This window comes from Cnephaeus nilssonii (genome assembly GCF_951640355.1).
Source record: "Cnephaeus nilssonii genome assembly, chromosome: 9".
NCBI lineage: Eukaryota > Metazoa > Chordata > Mammalia > Chiroptera > Vespertilionidae > Cnephaeus > Cnephaeus nilssonii.
Genome location: NC_137080.1, coordinates 23,653,019 through 23,672,308, shown reverse-complemented (window position 1 = coordinate 23,672,308; position 19,290 = coordinate 23,653,019). Strand labels below are relative to the sequence as shown.

General features: G+C 36.5%; 1 protein-coding gene across 10 annotated transcripts in view; it reads left to right on the top strand.

The window, feature by feature from the left end:
* The window catches only part of AHI1 (Abelson helper integration site 1), a 193,518-nt gene that overhangs the window by 18,458 nt on the left and 155,770 nt on the right, over nucleotides 1-19,290 (top strand). For all 10 annotated transcript variants that reach the window (XM_079780929.1, XM_079780931.1, XM_079780930.1 and 7 more), the window contains 6 exons: nucleotides 543-735; nucleotides 3,978-4,073; nucleotides 4,947-5,132; nucleotides 7,059-7,211; nucleotides 10,604-10,736; nucleotides 14,889-15,012. In XM_079780929.1, coding sequence (XP_079637055.1) covers nucleotides 543-735; nucleotides 3,978-4,073; nucleotides 4,947-5,132; nucleotides 7,059-7,211; nucleotides 10,604-10,736; nucleotides 14,889-15,012 — 885 coding nt within the window. The remainder of the gene's footprint in view (nucleotides 1-542; nucleotides 736-3,977; nucleotides 4,074-4,946; nucleotides 5,133-7,058; nucleotides 7,212-10,603; nucleotides 10,737-14,888; nucleotides 15,013-19,290) is intronic.

Below are 19,290 nucleotides of genomic sequence, written 5' to 3'. Positions count from 1 at the left end.
AATACAATAAAATAAACAATTATACTAGAATTTAAAAAGCTATCTGCTTGAAAAAAAAAAAAAAGCTATCTGCTTGGAAAGATGGCAAGGATGAGAAACATGAGGATTATCAAAAAGGTCATTCACTTATTCAGTTGTCTTAGGGCATATAAACCTTGAAAGGTTTACAACCCTATTGTGTTCATTTTTTAATTTAAATGTACTGTACTATTTTATTTATGATAAACTCATTTAAGATTCTGAAGGAGGTCCTTTATTCCAGCTTTGAATGCTGAAGGTATAGTCATACCTCTCACTTTATATTTCTATAATAAAATTATTCTGTGAAACCAATTGATAGTATGTAAGTGCAAAATGAAGTACTACCACTTTTGAGTCTCATAAAATTTATAATTTTCTAGATGGACAATCAAAGTAATTTTTCCTTATGAATCATGGCTATTCATTATTTCTAGTTGCCTCACTTTGAATACCATATTTTTTTTCTCACATTCTCAAGTTTATAAAGAATTGTGTTAATAGAAATATCTTTTTTTGAACAGTGAACGGCCTGTTTCATCTTACTTTGAAAAAGACAATGTGGATTATATTCTTCCTATTATGACCCAGCCATATGATTTTAAACAGTTAAAATCAAGGCTTCCAGAGTGGGAAGAACAAATTATATTTAATGAAAACTTTCCCTATTTGCTTCGAGATTTTGATGAGAGCCCTAAAGTCATCCTGTTCTTTGAGGTATGAATTGAATAGAGCAATTTAAACTAAATTTTAGTTATTACAATCGTCCCTCAGTATCCACAGGAGATTGGTTTCAGGACCCTCTGCAGGTACCAAAATCTGTGGGTGCTGAAGTCCCTTATAGTATTAAATGTTGCAGTATTTGCATACAAGCTATATTTGCATATAGGCTGCAGCAGGGTATGCCTACACATCACTTCATTCACATTGATTCAGCATAGTGCTCAGTGCATGGCAAATTCAAGTTTTGCTTTGGGGAAATTTCTGGGATTTTTTTTTTTTTTAATATTTGTGATGTGCGTTTAGTTGAATCTTCTGATGTGGAACCCACAGATACAGAGGGCCAATTGCATAGCAAAAATGTTAGCTATTGTTTTTAGTAGTTTAATATACAACCAAGTAGTGTGAGCATTTAGTTTCTATTATTTAGTGTTATAACATGCAGTGGAGATACATGTAAGAGATATAAGTAATAGCATATTTGTTGAGCATTTACTAGTGCAAGTATTTAGCCATTGGATTTACTCTGTTATTTAATCCTTACAACAATGCCATGACTGTTAACTGAAGTGTTGAATCTAATCTGTATCTATGTAATTCTACATTCTTAACTTATTTCACGGAGTGTAAACTCACTTAATACCAGACTCCTAAGAGTTTGTATACTACTAAGAAAAAGGTGAACATACACATATCACTTGCCTAATACAATGTAATATATAACCAAATGAAGTAGAACTTCTTAGATGTGAAGGTTAGTGGAGGGTCTGATCTGTTAGGGAAAGCTTAATGGAGTAAATGGCCTTTGAGCTGACATGCTATTCTAATTTTTTACTGCAAAGGAAATCAAAGAGTGTAAAGTGATTTTTTGAAGTGTGTGATTGTTCTCAGTTATTCCAATTTTAAGTGCAGGTAATTTGTATTTGAAGCTAGTTTAAACCTAAATACCACATTTCTTTTAATTAATTCATGTTATCTCTCCATAAGCAAAAGGAAGCTGAGAAAACCTATTTTCCAGTTTAAGCAAGATGGGGAATTTTAGCATGGGAAGAGCAAGGCATGACCAGAACCAATGATTGCTTTTGTAGTTACTTGTTTTTATGATCTTTTACTTTTAGGTGATCTATGTGTGTTTAGGAAGCAAATATTCCACCATTTACATCTGATTATGTATGATTTATGCAAAGCTGTGATTTTTTTTAAGTGATATAATTTGTATGTCAAGGAATTTTTTCTTTGTCATAGAAATTTGTCATTTGTTACTATAATATTCTTCCATATTCATTTTACTAATATGAAATTTAAAGATTCTTGGATTATAAACACTTTTGGTTGCTTCTTAAGTTTTAGTATGATGTGTTATTGTTTACAAAACTAATTTTTTCCCTAAATATATTTTTATTGATTTCAGAGAGGAAGGGAAAGGGAGAGAGAGAAATGGAAACATCAATGATGAGAGAGAATCATTGATTGGCTTCCTCCTACACACACCCCCGCCCCCACCAGGGATCGAGCCTGCAACCCAGGCATGTGCCCTTGACTGGAATCAAACCCAGGACCCTTCAGTCTGCAGGCCAACACTTTATCCACTGAGCCAAACCAGCTAGGGCCAAAACTAATTTTTGATTTCCACTTTTTAAGGGTGTTTTGAGGACAACTTGATAATATCTACCAGAAGTATTTAAAATTTATTGCACTTCTAGGTATTTCTACTAAGGGAAAAATGACAACTATACAAAGATGTATGTGCAAGGGTATTTACTTAAGCACTGTTTATAATAGCAAAAAATTTAGATGTCTTTTCAATCAGTAAGAGGTTTGTTTAAATAAATTATGGTTTTTTATTTAATTTATGGTATTTGTAATACATGGTATATGTACATATTGACTTGAAGAGATATCCACTATAAACCATATCAAAATAGTTTGTGAAATAGCATTGGATTGTTAGTAGTAATATGGTATATGTACATATTGACTTGAAGAGATATCCACTATAAAGCATATCAAAATAGTTTATGAAATAGCATTTGATTCGTAGTAGTAATATAGAAGTACTTAGGAATGCACAGAAAAAGGTTTAAATATGTGTAAACCCATAAATATGTAGATGTTAATGTTGATCATCTCTGAATCTGGATTATAAGTTGTTTTTACTTTGTAATTTTTAAAATATTGTCAGTATTTTTTTCATTGAGCATGTATTACATCTGAAGACAGGTTTAAGAATATAAAGAACAGGGATGAGTGGAGTCCATATTGTTTTTTAAAGCATTCTTCTATAAAGATTTGTTACTTCAGCTGAACTTTTGATAAATACCAGTAAGTTCAAAGTGATAATTTTGACAAGTACCTAGAATATAGATAGTCTCTGTGGCAGGTTGGTAATAATTCCATGAGCATTGGCATCCAGACAGGATGGAGATATGTGAAAGAAATTTTCTTGAGAAGCCTAACTAAAACATTTATACACAGAGAAAATTCCCAATTTCAGGAAGATGATCCAAGGAAGGACCCAGAGACAAATAAGACCATGAGTTTTTGAATAAATAGTTCTTCGAAGTCTGCTCTCATACATTAAAAAATGATCAAAGTTTAAGTATTCTAAACCTTGTGTACTAGTATTTGTGCCTAGACTATATTTAAAGTAACTAGTATTTTGTCTTGGATTTTAAATAAATCTTAATTAAAGATCCTATATAATAAAAAGCTAATATGCAAATTGACCGAACGGCGGAACGACTGGTCACTGTGACGCGCACTGACCACCAAGGGGCAGACACTCAACGCAGGAGCTGCTCCCTGATGGTCAGTGTGCTCCCACAGGTGGAGCACCACTCAGCCAGAAGCCCTAAGCCGGGCTCATGGCTGGTGATCACAGTGGCAGTGGCAGGAGCCTCTCCCACCTCCTCAACTGTTGGACGTCCCCCGAGGGCCCCCGGACTGCGAGAGGTTGCAGGCCAGGCTGAGGGACCGTTCCCCTCGCCCCCCGAGTGCACGAATTTCATGCACTGGGCCTCTAGTTTACTAATAAAAGAAAGTGGTCAAAAAATGGACCTCACTAACAGTATGAATTAATTTAAAGGTTAATGAAATTAGATGAAAATATTTTTTCTCCCTATAAGGAAAACTTTAAAATGAACAAATGATTTTTCCATTTTCATAACATATTATTAGAAAATATTAAACTTTAGGTAGCCTAGGCTTCTGTGAAGTAATTTTTAAATACTTATTTACAGATTCTTGATTTCTTAAGCATGGATGAAATTAGGAATAACTCTGAAATTCAAAACCAAGAATGTGGCTTTCGGAAAATTGCCTGGGCATTTCTCAAGGTATGTTTTTATTCTGTTTCAAACACTTTAAAATAATCTTCCAATCTGATTGGTTGCTTTTCCCCAAGTTACTTTGGTTTCGTATAAGGAGTTATGATCTAAGGTAAGATTGCAGTGGTAGAGTTACTAATTCAAGCTTGGGTGATGTTCATTCAGATTCTTAAACATTCATTGAGTGTTTAGTTTGTGCCAGGTACATGATTGGGCTGTAAAAGAATACAGCATAAAAAAGAAACACACAGCTCTGTTGTCATTTATTCAACTTAACAAATATTTATTAAACTCTTTCTGTGTGCCAGTCACTGTTCTAGTCATGCCGGCCAGGGCTAACTAGATCCTTTTGAAGAAGGTAGATTAAAACATTTTTTAAATGTAGTGAATGGATTTAATAAGTTTAACCATGTTAATTACTATTTGAAAATGGTTTTGAATTTTTAAAAATTAAAACCATAAGATTTTACCATTAAAAATACTGATACTAAACAAATGGAAAATTTCTTTCTGTGTTTAAATAATATGTATTTGATTTTTATCATTGTTATCTCAAAGGTATATTGACTACCTTCTATGTGGAAAGTAATGTTCTGCATATAAATATAAATTTTTTTACCAACCATCTGAAGTTGTATAGGCAAAAAGATAACTGTCAGGAAAATATTTTAATTTAAAAGTCCTTTATTTGGATTACCTTTTGTCAAAGTGATTTGGAACTGTGGTTAGCCAACTGTGTCAATGTTTCCTTTGCTTTGTAAACCTTAAGGAATGTAGGCCATATTCATCTTTTTAAAATGAGTTTGTGACTGTATACTATTGTTTTATCTGATTCATTTATTGTCAATGAACATAAAGTGTTATTTCAATTCTTATTTTAAGCTTCTAGGAGCCAATGGAAATGTAAACATCAATTCAAAACTTCGCTTGCAGCTGTACTATCCACCTCCTAAGCCTCGACCCCATGTAAATGTCGTTGAGGTTTTCGAATGGTGGTTAAAATGTCCAAGAAATCATTATCCGTCAACATTGTATGTGACTGTAAGAGGATTGAAAGTTCCAGAATGTGTAAGTTAATAGCACATGTAAGCAAGCGTATGTCCTCTTGTTGAGATTAAATGGTAGCATGTTTTCCATTTCTAAAAAGATAAGATCTCTAGAATTATTTTAATGAATTTGTAGAATAGAAAGTTACCTTCAGAGATAATGTATTCATCCTGTAATAGCTTATACTTAAAAGATACTTAAATGAGTTTTAAATAATAAATATATTTTTCATTGTTAGGAAAAATGTGTTGTTTTTTTTAAAACTGTGGTGTTTTTGTTTGTTTGTTTTTAAACCTCACCCGAGTCTATGTTATTTTTGGTGTTTGTTTTGATGTCTTTTTATTGATTTTAGAGAGAGTAGAAGGGAGAGAGAAAGAAACATTGGTGTGAGAAACATAAATTGGTTGCTTCCCATATGTGTTCCAACCAGGGATCAAACCCGCAACCTTTTGGTGTACAGGATGTTACTCCAACCAACTGAGCTACCCGGCTGGCCATGGCAATAATACTGTTTTTTAAAAATTAAAGATAAGAGAATCACGTAAACCAGGAGTTGACAAATATTATTCATAGAGGACCAGATAATATTTTAAGCTTTTCAGACTTTATAGTCTGTGCTGCAATTACTCAGCTTTGCCTTTGTAGCATGAAAGTAGCTACATAGACATATGTAAGTGACAACAAAACAATTCGAAAATGTGTTCCAATAAAACTTTATTTATAAAAAGAGTCAGCAGGATAGATTTGACCTGGGCCATAGTTTGCAGACATGATTTACAGGCACATTTTTCACAATATTATTTAAATAGTTAGTAAACAGTTTTTCTGCTGCTGTTTTCCATATATTAAAATTCCTAGAGGCCCAGATTCGTGCACTGGTGGGGTCCCTCGGCCTGGCCTGCGCCCTCTTGCAATCCGGGACCCCTCAGGGGATGTCGGAGAGCCAATTCTGGCCCGATCCCCACAGGCCAGGCCGAGGGACTCCACTGGTGTATGAATCTGTGCACCGGGCCTCTAGTATGTATATAAGATCTTTGGTTAATCTCTTCCCACCCTCCCCTCTCCACTCTTCCCTCTGAGATTCATCAGTCTGTCCCATGTTTCCATACCTGTGGTTTCAGCTCCTGTGTTGAGCGTCTGCCCCCTGGTGGTCAGTGTGCGTCATAGCTGTTGGTTGGTCTGGGGCCTACTGGCCGGTTGTTTAGGCTTTTATATATATAGGGGGTCCTAATATATGGTGACATTATATATGGGGTCCTAATATATATGGTGGGATTTAACTTTAGGTGGTGGGCACATGTTGTAATATACAGGTCTTGTAACATAGAAACCCATACCTGAAACCTGGTTAATCAATGTCACCCCCAATACATTTAATTTAAAAAATTATAATGATCTTAGCAAAGAATATGTCCTAAAAGGAGCTGAAACTTTTGCTTTTGTCTTACTTGCTGTAACATATTTCAGGACAGTTGCATATTCTGTAGTTAATATTATAAACTGTGATTACAGAGTTAGTTTGCATTGATTTGAGTTAAATCTATTTTTTAAGAAATGAAAGATTTAAAAAACTTTAGATCTTAATGATATCAATTTTGAGTTATTAAAGCCAGAGATACCATCTTATACCAGAGCCATGACATAACATCTGATAGGTGTTGGTGAAGAGGCAGAAACAAAGGAACAGAGTTATTCAAACAGTATCATGTTACCACTTGAGTTCTGTTTTTTTCTCTCTTCTCCCAGCTTCTAAGGCTTTTTGTTTATAGGACAATAATTTCAAGCAACTTTCACTTTATTTAGAATAATGTGCAAATAAAAGTCAAATTTTTTCTGGATTACATTTTGAAAACATTTCCATATTGTCTGTTTCAATATTTTAAAAACCATCTATGCTAGAAAAGAGAAAAAAATTAACATGATATATATTTTTCTATACATATTTAGGTAAAGCCATCTTACCGTTCTGTGATGGCTCTTCAGGAGGAAAAAGGTAAACCAGTGTGTTGTGAGCAGCAGCGTGAGTCAAGTTCAGTAGACACAGAACCTGGACTAGAAGATTCAAAGGAAGTAGTGAAGTGGAAACGACTGCCTGGGCAGGTGAAGTGTTTAATGTTGAGTTCATTTAGATATCTACTTCTTTGCTAGTAAACACTCCAACTGCTCCTAGGGTAATTAGGTTGCTATTTAAAACTCTCAGATTATCCTTATTTATAATCACATATTGTCTTTCCAATAATTCATTTGACAAGTAATGATAGAGTGTTTATCATTTGCATAAAAACACTATCTAGGTTATTTGTTTAGGAACTGGGCAGTTTTATTAGTTTGCTAGAGCTGCCATAAAAAAAACAACAACACACAAAAAACATACAGACTGCTTGACTTATACAACAGAAATGTATTTACTCAGAGTTCTGTGGACTGGAAGTCCCAAGATTGAGGATTGGCAGGGTTCGTTTACTCTGAAGCCTTATTCTTGCCTGGCAGATGGCTGCCATCTTGCTGCCCTTTCATGGTCTTTTCCCCTTGCCTGTATATCCCTGTGTCTCTTCCTCTTCTAACCAGGACCCTCCCTAACAACTTTATTTTAACTTAATCAGCTAGTTAGGGGGTGAGGAACCTTTTTTCTGTCAAGGGCCATTTGGATATTTATAACATCATTCATTGGCAAAATTATCAACTTAAAAATTAGCCTGCTATATTTGGTCAAACATTTAATTAACTCATCCCTAATGCCTTGGCAGGACCAAACAAAATGATTTCACAGGCCTTCTATGGCCTTTGGGCTGGACGTTCCTCACTCCTGAGCTAGTTAAAGACCTTATCTCCAAATACTGTTACACTCTGAGGTACTGGGGCTAAGGCTTTAACAAATGAATTTTGGGGTACACATTTCAGCCCATAACAAGTAAAAAGCATTTTTTATGTCTATAAGAGGTATGTCTCCTAATGGATTTTTATTATTTTAAAATGTTTTTTAATGGATTCATAAAATTTTTTTGCAGTCCCTGGCTCCTTCCTTAATCATATTTTGGTGGAGATATGTACATGTATATTCTTCTACCACAAGTAGAGCAGTATTTAAGCTTGTACTAAATTTTTCTTACTTTGGTTAGTATATTTTGCAGTAGCAAGAAGCATTGCTGATACAGTTTTGTAAATCACTTGTTTCCACAAAGAGTGGAGTGGTTTATTTTAAGTCTGAGCCAATACCAATGCAGTTTATGTAAAATCTTAACTTATGCAAACATTCAGTATGTACATAAGGATGATTGTTTTCCCAGACCTTCTCGTTGTCTGTTTTTTGCATCACTTTTGACATTCTTTTCTTTTTATTGATTTTAGGGAGAGGGAGAAAGAGATAGAAACATCAATGAGAAAGAATCATTTTTAAAAAATTTTAAAGATAAAAGATATGTTATTTTTGGTGTTTGTTTTGGTGTTTTTTTATTGATTTTAAAGGAGTACACCTCCACTGGGGATCGAGCCCCATCATACACCCTCCAATGGGGATCAAGCTTGCAACCCAGGCATGTGCCCTGAATGGGAATTGAACCCGGGACCTTTTGGTTCATGGGTTGATGCTCAACCACTGAGCAACACTGGCCGGGCTTGAGGTAGACTTTAAAGGATGGCCATATTAGGGGTGGGTGAAGAAGGCTAGGGAAAGGTATTTCATCTGGGGGCAAAGTTGTAAATAGATGGGAAAGGACTGAGATATTCATCAGGCACTCAAAAACTTGGCTGGCTGGAAATGAGAGTTTGTATAAGAAATAGGGCTGTATGATAGATTAGGCAGGCCCATGTTGTGGAGTGTGTTGAATGATAGCCTAATATATGATTGTGTGGGATGTGAGAAATTAATGGAAGATTTTTGGGTGGGAGAGAAGCATTGTCTCAATCATGTTTTAGGACATATTAGTGCTGGCAGTGGCATAGAGGAGATCTTGAAGTAGGATACATCAAAAAGAGAGAAACCTACCAGATGGCAGGCAGTTGCAATCATTGATGTGAGATGAAAGAGTCTAACCTTGGGATAATGGTGACAAAAATGAAAAATAAGAGATGAATATAAGAAAGAAAGAATGGAGCAGCATAATTTAGTGACTGACAAGATAGTAAAGAAGGGGAAAGAGTCAAAGATATTGAGGCCCTTTATTGCTATGAAACTTTCATTGGCTTTTCTAAATACAGTGTTAAACCCTGGGAATACAAAGAAAATGATAGTGGCTTTTAGTGATTTTAGCTTAGGTGATTAGGCAGTTTTCCTGGGAGCAGCAGCATCTGATTGTAAAACCTCCTGACTTTTCCTTCAGTTTTTTCCTCTTTTAACCTCATCTTTTCAAATGGAGAATGGAGGGGGAAATGGGTAGCATGGTGCCTGGTACATTATAGGCACCTAATAAATGTTTACTGAATTTTTCACCTTCCAGGTAGCTACTCATAATGCTACCTCCTAATAATGCTGCTAAATCTTGATACTACTTGTGAAAAACCTGGTACCTATCTTGAATGCATAGTCTTGAACTAATAGTCTTTGTAGAGCAGTATTTAAGCTTGAACTAATCGTCTTTGATGAGGCTCATTAAGCCCGTCTTGACCCTCTGAATAATCCTTATTTGTAATATATAGTAATAATGGTCACTCATAGGGTTGCTGTGATGAATATAAGAAAACAGATGTGTAATAAAGTACCACATTCTTGACATATAGTAAGGGCCCAATATACTAATATGTTTAATTAAACTTTTAGAATAATAAGAAATATAGGAACTAAGACTCACTGAAGTTTGGAAAAGGCAGAATTAGAACAATAGGTATTAATACATGCAAATTTTTGGTTTCATCTGCTAATAGGGAATGAAGACAAAAATTACTGAAGAAATTTTAATAAATTAGTGAATCAGAAACCGATAGGAAGTGATTCATTACTTTGGAAATACATTTTGGAAGGTAGCCACAAATGATGGTTATTTTATAAGTACCGCGCGCTAACCGATTGCGCCACTGGAGCTCCTATGATGGTTATTTTAAGAGATAAAAAGAGAGAGAATGAATGTTACACATCCTGGGTTTTAGCTAGGCCCTAAAGGCATTTATGGTCTCAGAACAAGTTTATGGCTCAGCAAATATCACGTATTAGTTGCTGTCATGGAATAAGTGTGAAATACATTTTTTGTGTGGTTATATAAAAGCTATAGGGTAGTGACCACTTTGGAGTGTCAGATATTGAAATTTTCTACTCATTTTAGGTGAATTAAGTACTAGTTAGATATGGAGTATAAATTCAGTTAATTTTATGGAGAATTAATTTTTCTCTTTAGACAGTAAAATAAATTACTGTGGTTTTTCATCATTCTGATTACTTGCTTTTCTCTTCCTCTTCATCACTGTAAAGGGACTTAAAACCAACTACAGTCATTGAAATTAACAACTAGCCTTCATATTTTAACGTTTCTTAATTTGTTTTTTAAATGTATGTTTTTTAGGCTTGCCGTATCCCAAACAAGCACCTCTTCTCACTAAATGCAGGAGAACGAGGATGTTTTTGTCTTTCTTTCTCTCACAATGGAAGAATATTAGCAGCAGCTTGTGCCAGCCGAGATGGATATCAAATTATTTGTGAGTAATAATCCTATTTGCTTAATTTTATTGGTCTTTATTGGTCTTTGGTTTTTGAAACTCATTGAAACTTTAATTTGAATAATCTCCCAGCACTACTAAATTAAATAGATTTCTTCAAGTAAAGTAACAGTTCTCTTTAATAATTTTACACTTTCCTAGACAATATATTTTCACAAGTAGAGTTTTACACTTTTCTCTATAGTATGTTTTCAGAAGTAGAATTTTACACTTTTCTATACAATATGTTTTCAGATGTATACTGAAGGATGGTAAATTATTTTTAAAACATGCAAGAGGATTTTTGTAAGCATTTTATGTTTTAAATATACAAATTTACAACCAGAAGAATAATAAATTTCCGGAGGAATTTTAGTCTAGTATAGTCAGTCAATAGCAGTAATAATTTGAATTATGAAAGTCTTCAAATTTATAATGCATTAGAATAATAATAATTGGCTCAGAGGACCTGAATTAAGACTTCTTATTATGATAGAGAAGTCAGCAGAAAGGCCAAAACCCATTCTCAATTTGCCTTTAAAAACTATAGGAAACTGTGTTAAGAAATATCTATATCCAGAGATTTTTTTATCCTACCTAATAAAAGAGTAATATGCAAATTAACCATCACTCCACTACACCCACCAGCTACACCCACCAGCCAATCAGAGCGATTATGCAAATAAACCCAACCAAGATGGCTACAGCCACAGAGAGCAGGAGGGAGGCTTACGTTTCCCAGGCAATGGAGGAAGCCAAGCTTTCCGCCTGCCCTTGCTGGCTTAAGCCTCCACTCAAGGCTACAAAGTTTCAATTATAGAAGGTAAACAAATCCAAACAGAAATGACGGCAGCCATGGAGCTGGAAAGAGCAAGAGGCTAGGGTTGCCCCCAGCAATGGAGGAAACAAAGCTTTCCGCATACCCTGGCTGGCTCAGGCCTTACTCCAGGCTACAAAGTTTCAATTATAGAAGGTAAATAAACCCCAACAGAAATGGCTGCCGGCCACGGAGCAAGCAGGAGGCTTGTCTCTGCTCCAGGCTACAAAGTTTCAATTGTAGAAGGAAAATAAATTCCAGATACCAGGGCCTCCCCTTGGGTTGCCAGGGGGCGTGGCCGGCCTGCAAACCACCACAGGCCCCTCGCTCAGGCTGCCCCACGCCCCAAGGGAACCCCCACCCTGATCTGGGACACCCTTCAGGGCAAACCAGCTGGCCCCCACCCATGCACCAGGCCTCTATCTTATCTAATAAAAGAGTAATATACAGATTGACCATCACTCCAACACACACTATGGCTGCCCCCATGTGGTCAAAGATCCATGTGGACACAAGATGGCCACCACAAGCTGGCCAGCAGGGGAGGGCAGTTAGGAGGCACCAGGCCTGCAAGGGAGGGCAGTTGAGAGGGACCAGGCCTGCAAGGGAGGGCAGTTGGAGGTGATCAGCCCTGCAGGGGAGGGCAGTTAGGGGTGACCAGGCCGGCAGAGGAGGGAAGTTGGGGGCAAACAGGCTGGCAGGGGAGCAGTTAGGCATCAATTAGGCTGGCAGGGGAGTGGTTAGAAGGTGATCAGGCTGGCAGGCAGAAGTGGTTAGGGTCAATCAGGAAGGCAGGAAGGCGAGCAGTTGGGAGCCAGCAGTCCTGGATTGTGAGAGGGATGACGGACAGTCGGACATCCCTTGAGTGGTCCCAGATTGGAGAGGGTGCAGGCTGGGCTGAGGGACACTTCTCCCTACCACCCCTCCCCGTGCACAAATTTCGTGCACCAGGCCTCTAGTGTATATATAAATGAGCATTATCATACTCTTCTAGACTTAGAGACATTGCTACTTTCCCTTACTTCTTGCTTAGTAATGAAAACCAGCTTACCTCAGCTCCTCATGGGTGTCTGTTCTAAGCACTACATCCTGTTGAACATTCCTCAACTTCACACAGTTATTTCTTTGTTGATTTGCTTTTTTAAAGCAGGGACTTATAATCAGCTTGATTAGCATTTATTAAATAAATATTCTTCCTTATGAAATAATGATAGTTTTAAAAAATACAAAATTATTTGTGTAGTCTGATTACAGCTATGCTATTTTAAAAATTCACCAAAACTTATGCATAGGAGGAAAAAAGATTCTTAGGAAACATACTCCAGAATATTAATAGTGATTTCATTCTTTGTGGTAATGGAAGAATTATTTTCATTTTGATTTATATGTTTTCAACATTTCTGTGATAAATATGTGCTACTTATGCTTAAAAAATCTTGTTCAAAATGCTATATAAATTTAGCTTTACTTACTGTTTAAATCTTAAAATACAGAAGAAGAATCTTTTTTTATTTTTGATTGATTATGATGTCTCTTTAAAATTTGTTTAGCTTGTAGAATATGCAAATTAATGTTCTTCACAAATTTAGGAATATTTTTGTCTTTATTTCTTAAGTGTTCTTTCTGCCTCTTTATATTTCTTCTCTTCTTCAGGGACTCCTGTAATTTCTGTATTGGAACACTTGATGGTGTCCCACAGCCTCTGCATTTTCATTTGTTTTTCTTTATTCTTTTTCTTTCTGTTCCTTAAACTACATAATCTCTCGATTGACCTGTCTTCAAGTCCTGATTCTTCTGCCAGTTCAAATCTGCTGTGAGCCCCTCAGTGAATTATTTTAGTTATTGTTCTTTCCAACTCTATAATTACTGTTTGTTCTGTTTTTATAATTTCTTTTTCTTTATTAATGAGAAATTCTCACACCTTAATTCTTTAGACGTTGTTTTCTTTAGATCTTTGAACATCTTTATAAGCATGGATTTAAAGGGAAGACTAAGGCTTCCTCATGAACAGTTTCTCTTGACTGCTTTTTGTCTGTGTATGGTCATACTTTTCTGTTTTCTTTATCTTTTCACACCCCCTTAATTTTTTTGTCAAAAACTGGGTACTTTAAATTTTGAAGTGTGGCAGCTCTGAAATTCATATTCCCCCACTCTCTCTAGTCAATCAGGATATGTTGTTTTGTTTATGACCTTCCTGGTTTAATTCTGTAGTCTTTTCCTTTGTCATGTTTTGCCACTGAAGTCTCTGTTTGGTTAGTTTAGTAGTCAGCTAATGGTTAAAGGGAGATTTTTTAAAATGCCTTGAGTTTATAGGTCTCACAGCGTCTGCTGAGAGGTTCTGAAAGTGTTGTATTGGAATATACTTTCAATAGTCAGCCTTAGCCTCCACGCACACAGCCTTTGCTTATGCCAGAAGTACTCTGTACTGCTTAGTATCTTAAGTGCAATTAGTTTGACCACTAGGCGGAAGTAGAGACTTGGAAACTTTCTTGTTCTGTTAAGTCATTCTCTGAGATCAGTGATTTTTCAACTTGTGTGCCCATAGAATTTTTAAAACTTGTAATACCTAACTGTTTAGTCAGGGGCATTGACCTCTCTACCCTTAGATTGTGAAATTTAAAAATGACACCAGCCCATACATCAATAGCAGTCCAATGTGAATGAATCAAAAGTATACCTATTATTTTGGTCAGATAGGCAAAAAATATACTTTTTTTGGTGTGCTGCAGAATTTTAGCAATTAGTTTCTCTGTGCCATGAGATTAAAAAGGTTGAAAATTGCTGTCTTAGATGATGTTATTGTGTACATTAATATAGCAATACTATACTGTTTATCAAATTGGTTGCCTATTAATTCCTTTACTAAATCTAAAATTTTAGTGTTAGATTTTTTTTTCTGACAATAATACAATTTAAATTTCTTGTTACTTCAAATAAAATTTTAGTTACTTCAAATAAAATTTAATCAATTTTCAGGTAAAATAATACCTCTTTAATGAAAGCCCAAATTATAGAATCTTTTAACTGAATTGTAATTTAAATGTTATTTATTATATGATTAATTTACTATCAAAGATTATTAGGAAAATTGCTTTGGAGAAATGAGAATAATTGTTAATTGTAGTATATATAAAATTTTATGTGTAAATTCTTGTGTCTAAAGCAAGTGAAAAACTATTTGTGAGTAGATTTTGAAATGATTTATGCTGAAAATCTTTGGTCATATTCTTAGAGACAGTGCTTATTTTACAAATTATTATAATTATGAATTTGTATATTACTGTATTAAGGATCCTCTGTCTGGAAACCTACTAATTTTTTAATATTTTCATTAGTATACGAAATTCCTTCGGGACGTTTCATGAGAAAATTGTATGGCCACCTCAATATCATTTATGATCTCTGCTGGTCAAAGGATGATCACTATATCCTTACTGCATCATCTGATGGCACTGCCAGGTTAGTATATTTGTGTAGTATTCAATGTGTACGCTGTTTGCCATCAAGAAAAGCAAAGAGAATATAAAGTGATAGAACTACTCTTATGCTTCAAACATGTTTGTTTATCAAGGGATTATCAGGATTGTTGATTAATTAAATAAGTAGTAGTGAAAACTTTTTCTTGAAGACATATTTGCAAAATACATTTTATTTATGTGATATGTAATATTTCTAGTCCTCACTGTCTTTAAATGATTTCAATTAATGCTTTGAGATGAAGTTATTAAACAACTGAAATATTTCCTAGAATATAAGCTCTTGATGGTAGGGATTCCATGTTCACTCTTAGCTGGATACAGAGCCCAGAACACAGTGGTGCTCAGTACATAGAGTAGGGTAAATAAATGAATATCACCTATGTTTTAAAAACTTTATATATTTGTCAGATATTTGTATTTTTCCAAATGTGAGTCTTAAAATAACCCTTTTCAATTTAATAAGTTTCACAATAGAATATTTTAATAGCTATTTTTTAAAGTTACATTTACATTTTTTGTAGCTGCTTGATCTGCCTTGGATGTATCTAAAAATATTGTTAGGCAGCTGTTTATGATGCTTTTAAATATGTCCTTTATAAATGTCTTTTTTGTTGTTGTTGTTGTTAATCCTCACTTGAGGATATTTTTCCCCCATTGATTTTTAGAGAGAGTGGAAGGGAGGGGGAAAGAGAGAGAGAAACATGATTATGAGAGAGACACATCGATTGGTTGCCTCCCTCACACTCCTACCGGAGTGGGGATTGTGCCTGCAACCGAGGTATTTGCCCTTGACCAGGATCGAACCCGCGGCCCTTCAATCTGCAGGCTGACACTCTAACCACAGAGCCAAATTGGCTAAGGCTTAAATATGTCCTTTAAATTTGATTCCAACAAATGGCATTTATTATCTCTACAGACTAGAAAATTGACATATAGAGCAGTTTGAGATCCACTCTGATTTCACACTTACTTAAGATTCCTATTCCTTTAAATACACTCTTTACAGATACTTCTAGTATCTGGGTCCCTTTTTCTACTAATCTTATCGGCTTTCTTCTCAATATAAAGTGTTTAATTGATTAAGATGTTATCATTACTGTTTGTTTATATTTAAACTAGAGGCCTGGTGCATGAAATATGTGCATGGGGGAGGGGGAGGGTCCTCTCAGCCCAGCCTGCAGCCTCCCCGGGATCGGGCCTAAACTAGCAGTTGGACATCGCTCTTGCAGTCCTGGACCGCTGGCTCCTAACCGCTCACCTGCCTGCCTGCCTGATCACCCTTAACTGCCTCTGCCTGCCAGCCTGATTGCCCCTAACTGCCCCCCTGCTGGCTTGATCACCCCTAACTGCCTCTGCCTGCCGGCCTGATCGCCCCCAACTGCCCTGCCCCTGCTGGCCTGGTTGCCCCCAACTGCCCCCCCTGCCAACCTGGTCGCCCCACGGTCGTTTGGTCGCCCCTCACTGCCCCCCTGCCAGCCTGGTTGCCCCACGCAGCCTGCTGCTCGGTCGTTTGGTCGCCCCTCACTAACCCCCCCTGCCTGCCTGGTCGCCCCACGCAGCCTGTTCGGTTGTCTTCCCTGGTTCGGTTGTGATGGTCGCTTAGGCTTTTATATAGAAAGATGAAATAGATGACAACTGGTGACAATGGATTTTTACCTCTCTGCCTAGCTGGGACTCTACTACCATTAGTCACTCTTAATAATGTCCTCAAGAATGGCATAGCTGTTCTGTCAAATGCCAGTTTATGCCAGAGAAAAACATGTAATCTTACTAAGACCTTACTGGATTTGTCAATCTGAAAATCACTTGAGTTTTCATCTCTCCCAAGCAGTCCTTTTACTCATCTTTATTCAGCTAACCTTTCTCTGGGTAGCAGATCTAAACCTTACCATGCTTCACGTTCTCTACACAAACCATAATCTTCCTATTTTCATTAGATGACTGCCTTCAATTTACAGTGAATAGCCAGGCATGAACTTCCTATAATTCCCTCTGGTTTCCCATCTAACATCTATAAATGTACCCACCTTTACTCTGTCCATCTCTCTTAGCAAAGAGGTATGGGTGCCTTTAATCTCAGTCCTTTAATCTGCAATTCTGTTAACTTCTATTTCCTACACCTCTTGACTCTTTAGTATCTTTTCTCTATATTGATTTTGTACTATCACCTTAGAAATACGGCACATACACGATCTCCAATCATGGATCAAAAATGCAGTTTTAAAATATGTTAAAAATGTGTGTATAAGTAAGTGGACCATGGTAGTTCAAACTTCATGTTGTTCTAGTGTCAACTGAATGCTCAAATCTCCTGATCTTTAAAAAATCTTTTTCTCAACTCTTTATGCCTTCCAAATACCACATCATTTTTCTTTCTACAACATCAAGAGTACCCTACACACAATTATCTCTTTACTTCAGCCCAGTTAGTCTGGCTTTTACTCCCACCATGCTATGGAAACCTTCTTCAGGAGGTCAGAAGTTACTTGCTAATTTCCAGATCCGTTGGCCAGTTTTAGTTCTTACTCTCTTGCCTTCACTACAGTATTTAATTATTGACCAGTCGTGAAATATTTTCAATTTATGGCTTTTATTGACAGTTTCTTTTTTTTCTTTTTAGGACTCCGACTAATTCTCATTCTCTTTCTTTAGTTCCTTTCCTCTGCCTATTCTTTATAGATGTTTATCTTCAAGATTCTTTGCTTGATTGTCTTCCCTGGTTTGGTGTGCTTATCCTGGCCTCTCTTGTCTTCCCTGGCTTTGAATCCACTTATATGCTAATGACCTTTACTTCCCACTTTTTTCTGAGATTGACTTTCTATTACACACTTCTGTCTGGATTGTGTCCAGTGGCACCTCAAGTCCAAAACCAAACTTACCAAACTCTGTCTTCCTCTTTTAGTCCTTTTATGCTATACTAGAGGCCCAGTGCACAGAATTCGTTCATGGGTAGGGTTCCTAGGACTGGCTGGTAATCAGGGCCAACCGGGGCCTTCCAGCTGCTGGTGGGGCCTTCCTTCATTCCGCGCCGCCCCCTGGTGGTAAGCACATGTCATAGCGAGTGATCAAACTCCTGCTCTCCCAGTCGAACTCCCGAGGGGACACTTTGCATATTCACTAGATATAGATATAGATATAGATATAGATATAGATATAGATATAGATATAGATATAGATATAGATATTTTTAATGACAGCCTTATCCACCCTGTCTCCCAGGCTGGGACTCAAGAGTAGTCCTCATCTTTTCTTTTCTTTCCACCAATTATTTCTACATCTAAGTAGTACTAAAGTCTGTCAGTTCTTTCTCCTAAAAGGCTCACCATTCTATCATCCTTTTTATCCTCACTGCTGTGACCTTAATTCAAGCCCTTGTTACCTTACCCTCCTCCAAAATCAGCTTCCATGATGTCTTGATTTTAAAAAAATCTCTGATTACCACTGCCCTTCAGAAAACATTCTAGTTCCTTAGCATGGCATGACAGGCTGTCCCTCATTGGCTTTACATTCCTCTCTTGTGCACTTCCCATTTATGCTCTGCCTTATCCACACAATCTTTTGAAATATCATTGACATCTTCTTTGGCATCTCCATGCCCTGTTACTTTACCTATTCTTCCTATGCTTAAATGCCCTTCCTGCCCAACTCACACAATAAACATTTCTGTGCCTTTTGTGAGCCATTGTGTGCTCATAGTCATCCTTCGAAACCCAGGTCAGATTTCACCATTTCTTGAAGCCATCTTGGTTTCCCCACACAACATGTAATATATTGTAATAGAGTAAGCTTTTTTCTTTATGTAGCTTTGAAAGTGATACTAATTTAGGACTCCTTACATCATAAAAATATTGTGAAGGATTAACTGAGTGAAGAAAGAAACATGGTGGCTAGAGTAAAAAAGGCAGTGAGGTTCTGAAAGAGGGAAGGAATATAGACAATGAGTAGGCCCACGTTGAAAGGAAGAGTTTAGAGTTGCGATGCTTGAAAGTGGCAGCAGTATGGGTCACTCTGCCCTTGTCTTCTACTTTGTCTTCCTCGAGATCACTGTCACTTGTCATCAGTCGTATTTCTTTAGTAACTGTTTCCTACTGGATAGCTCAGGCCATAAGGATTTAATCTAAATCTCCTTTTTTAGTTATCTTCAATCATCAAAGGCTTTTCCATGTATAATGGTCCCAAATAGGCCCACCCTCTCTCTCTTCATATACTGTTTTAATTTTGGTATAGTTTTTCTTTTCCAATTGTAGTAACTTTTTTG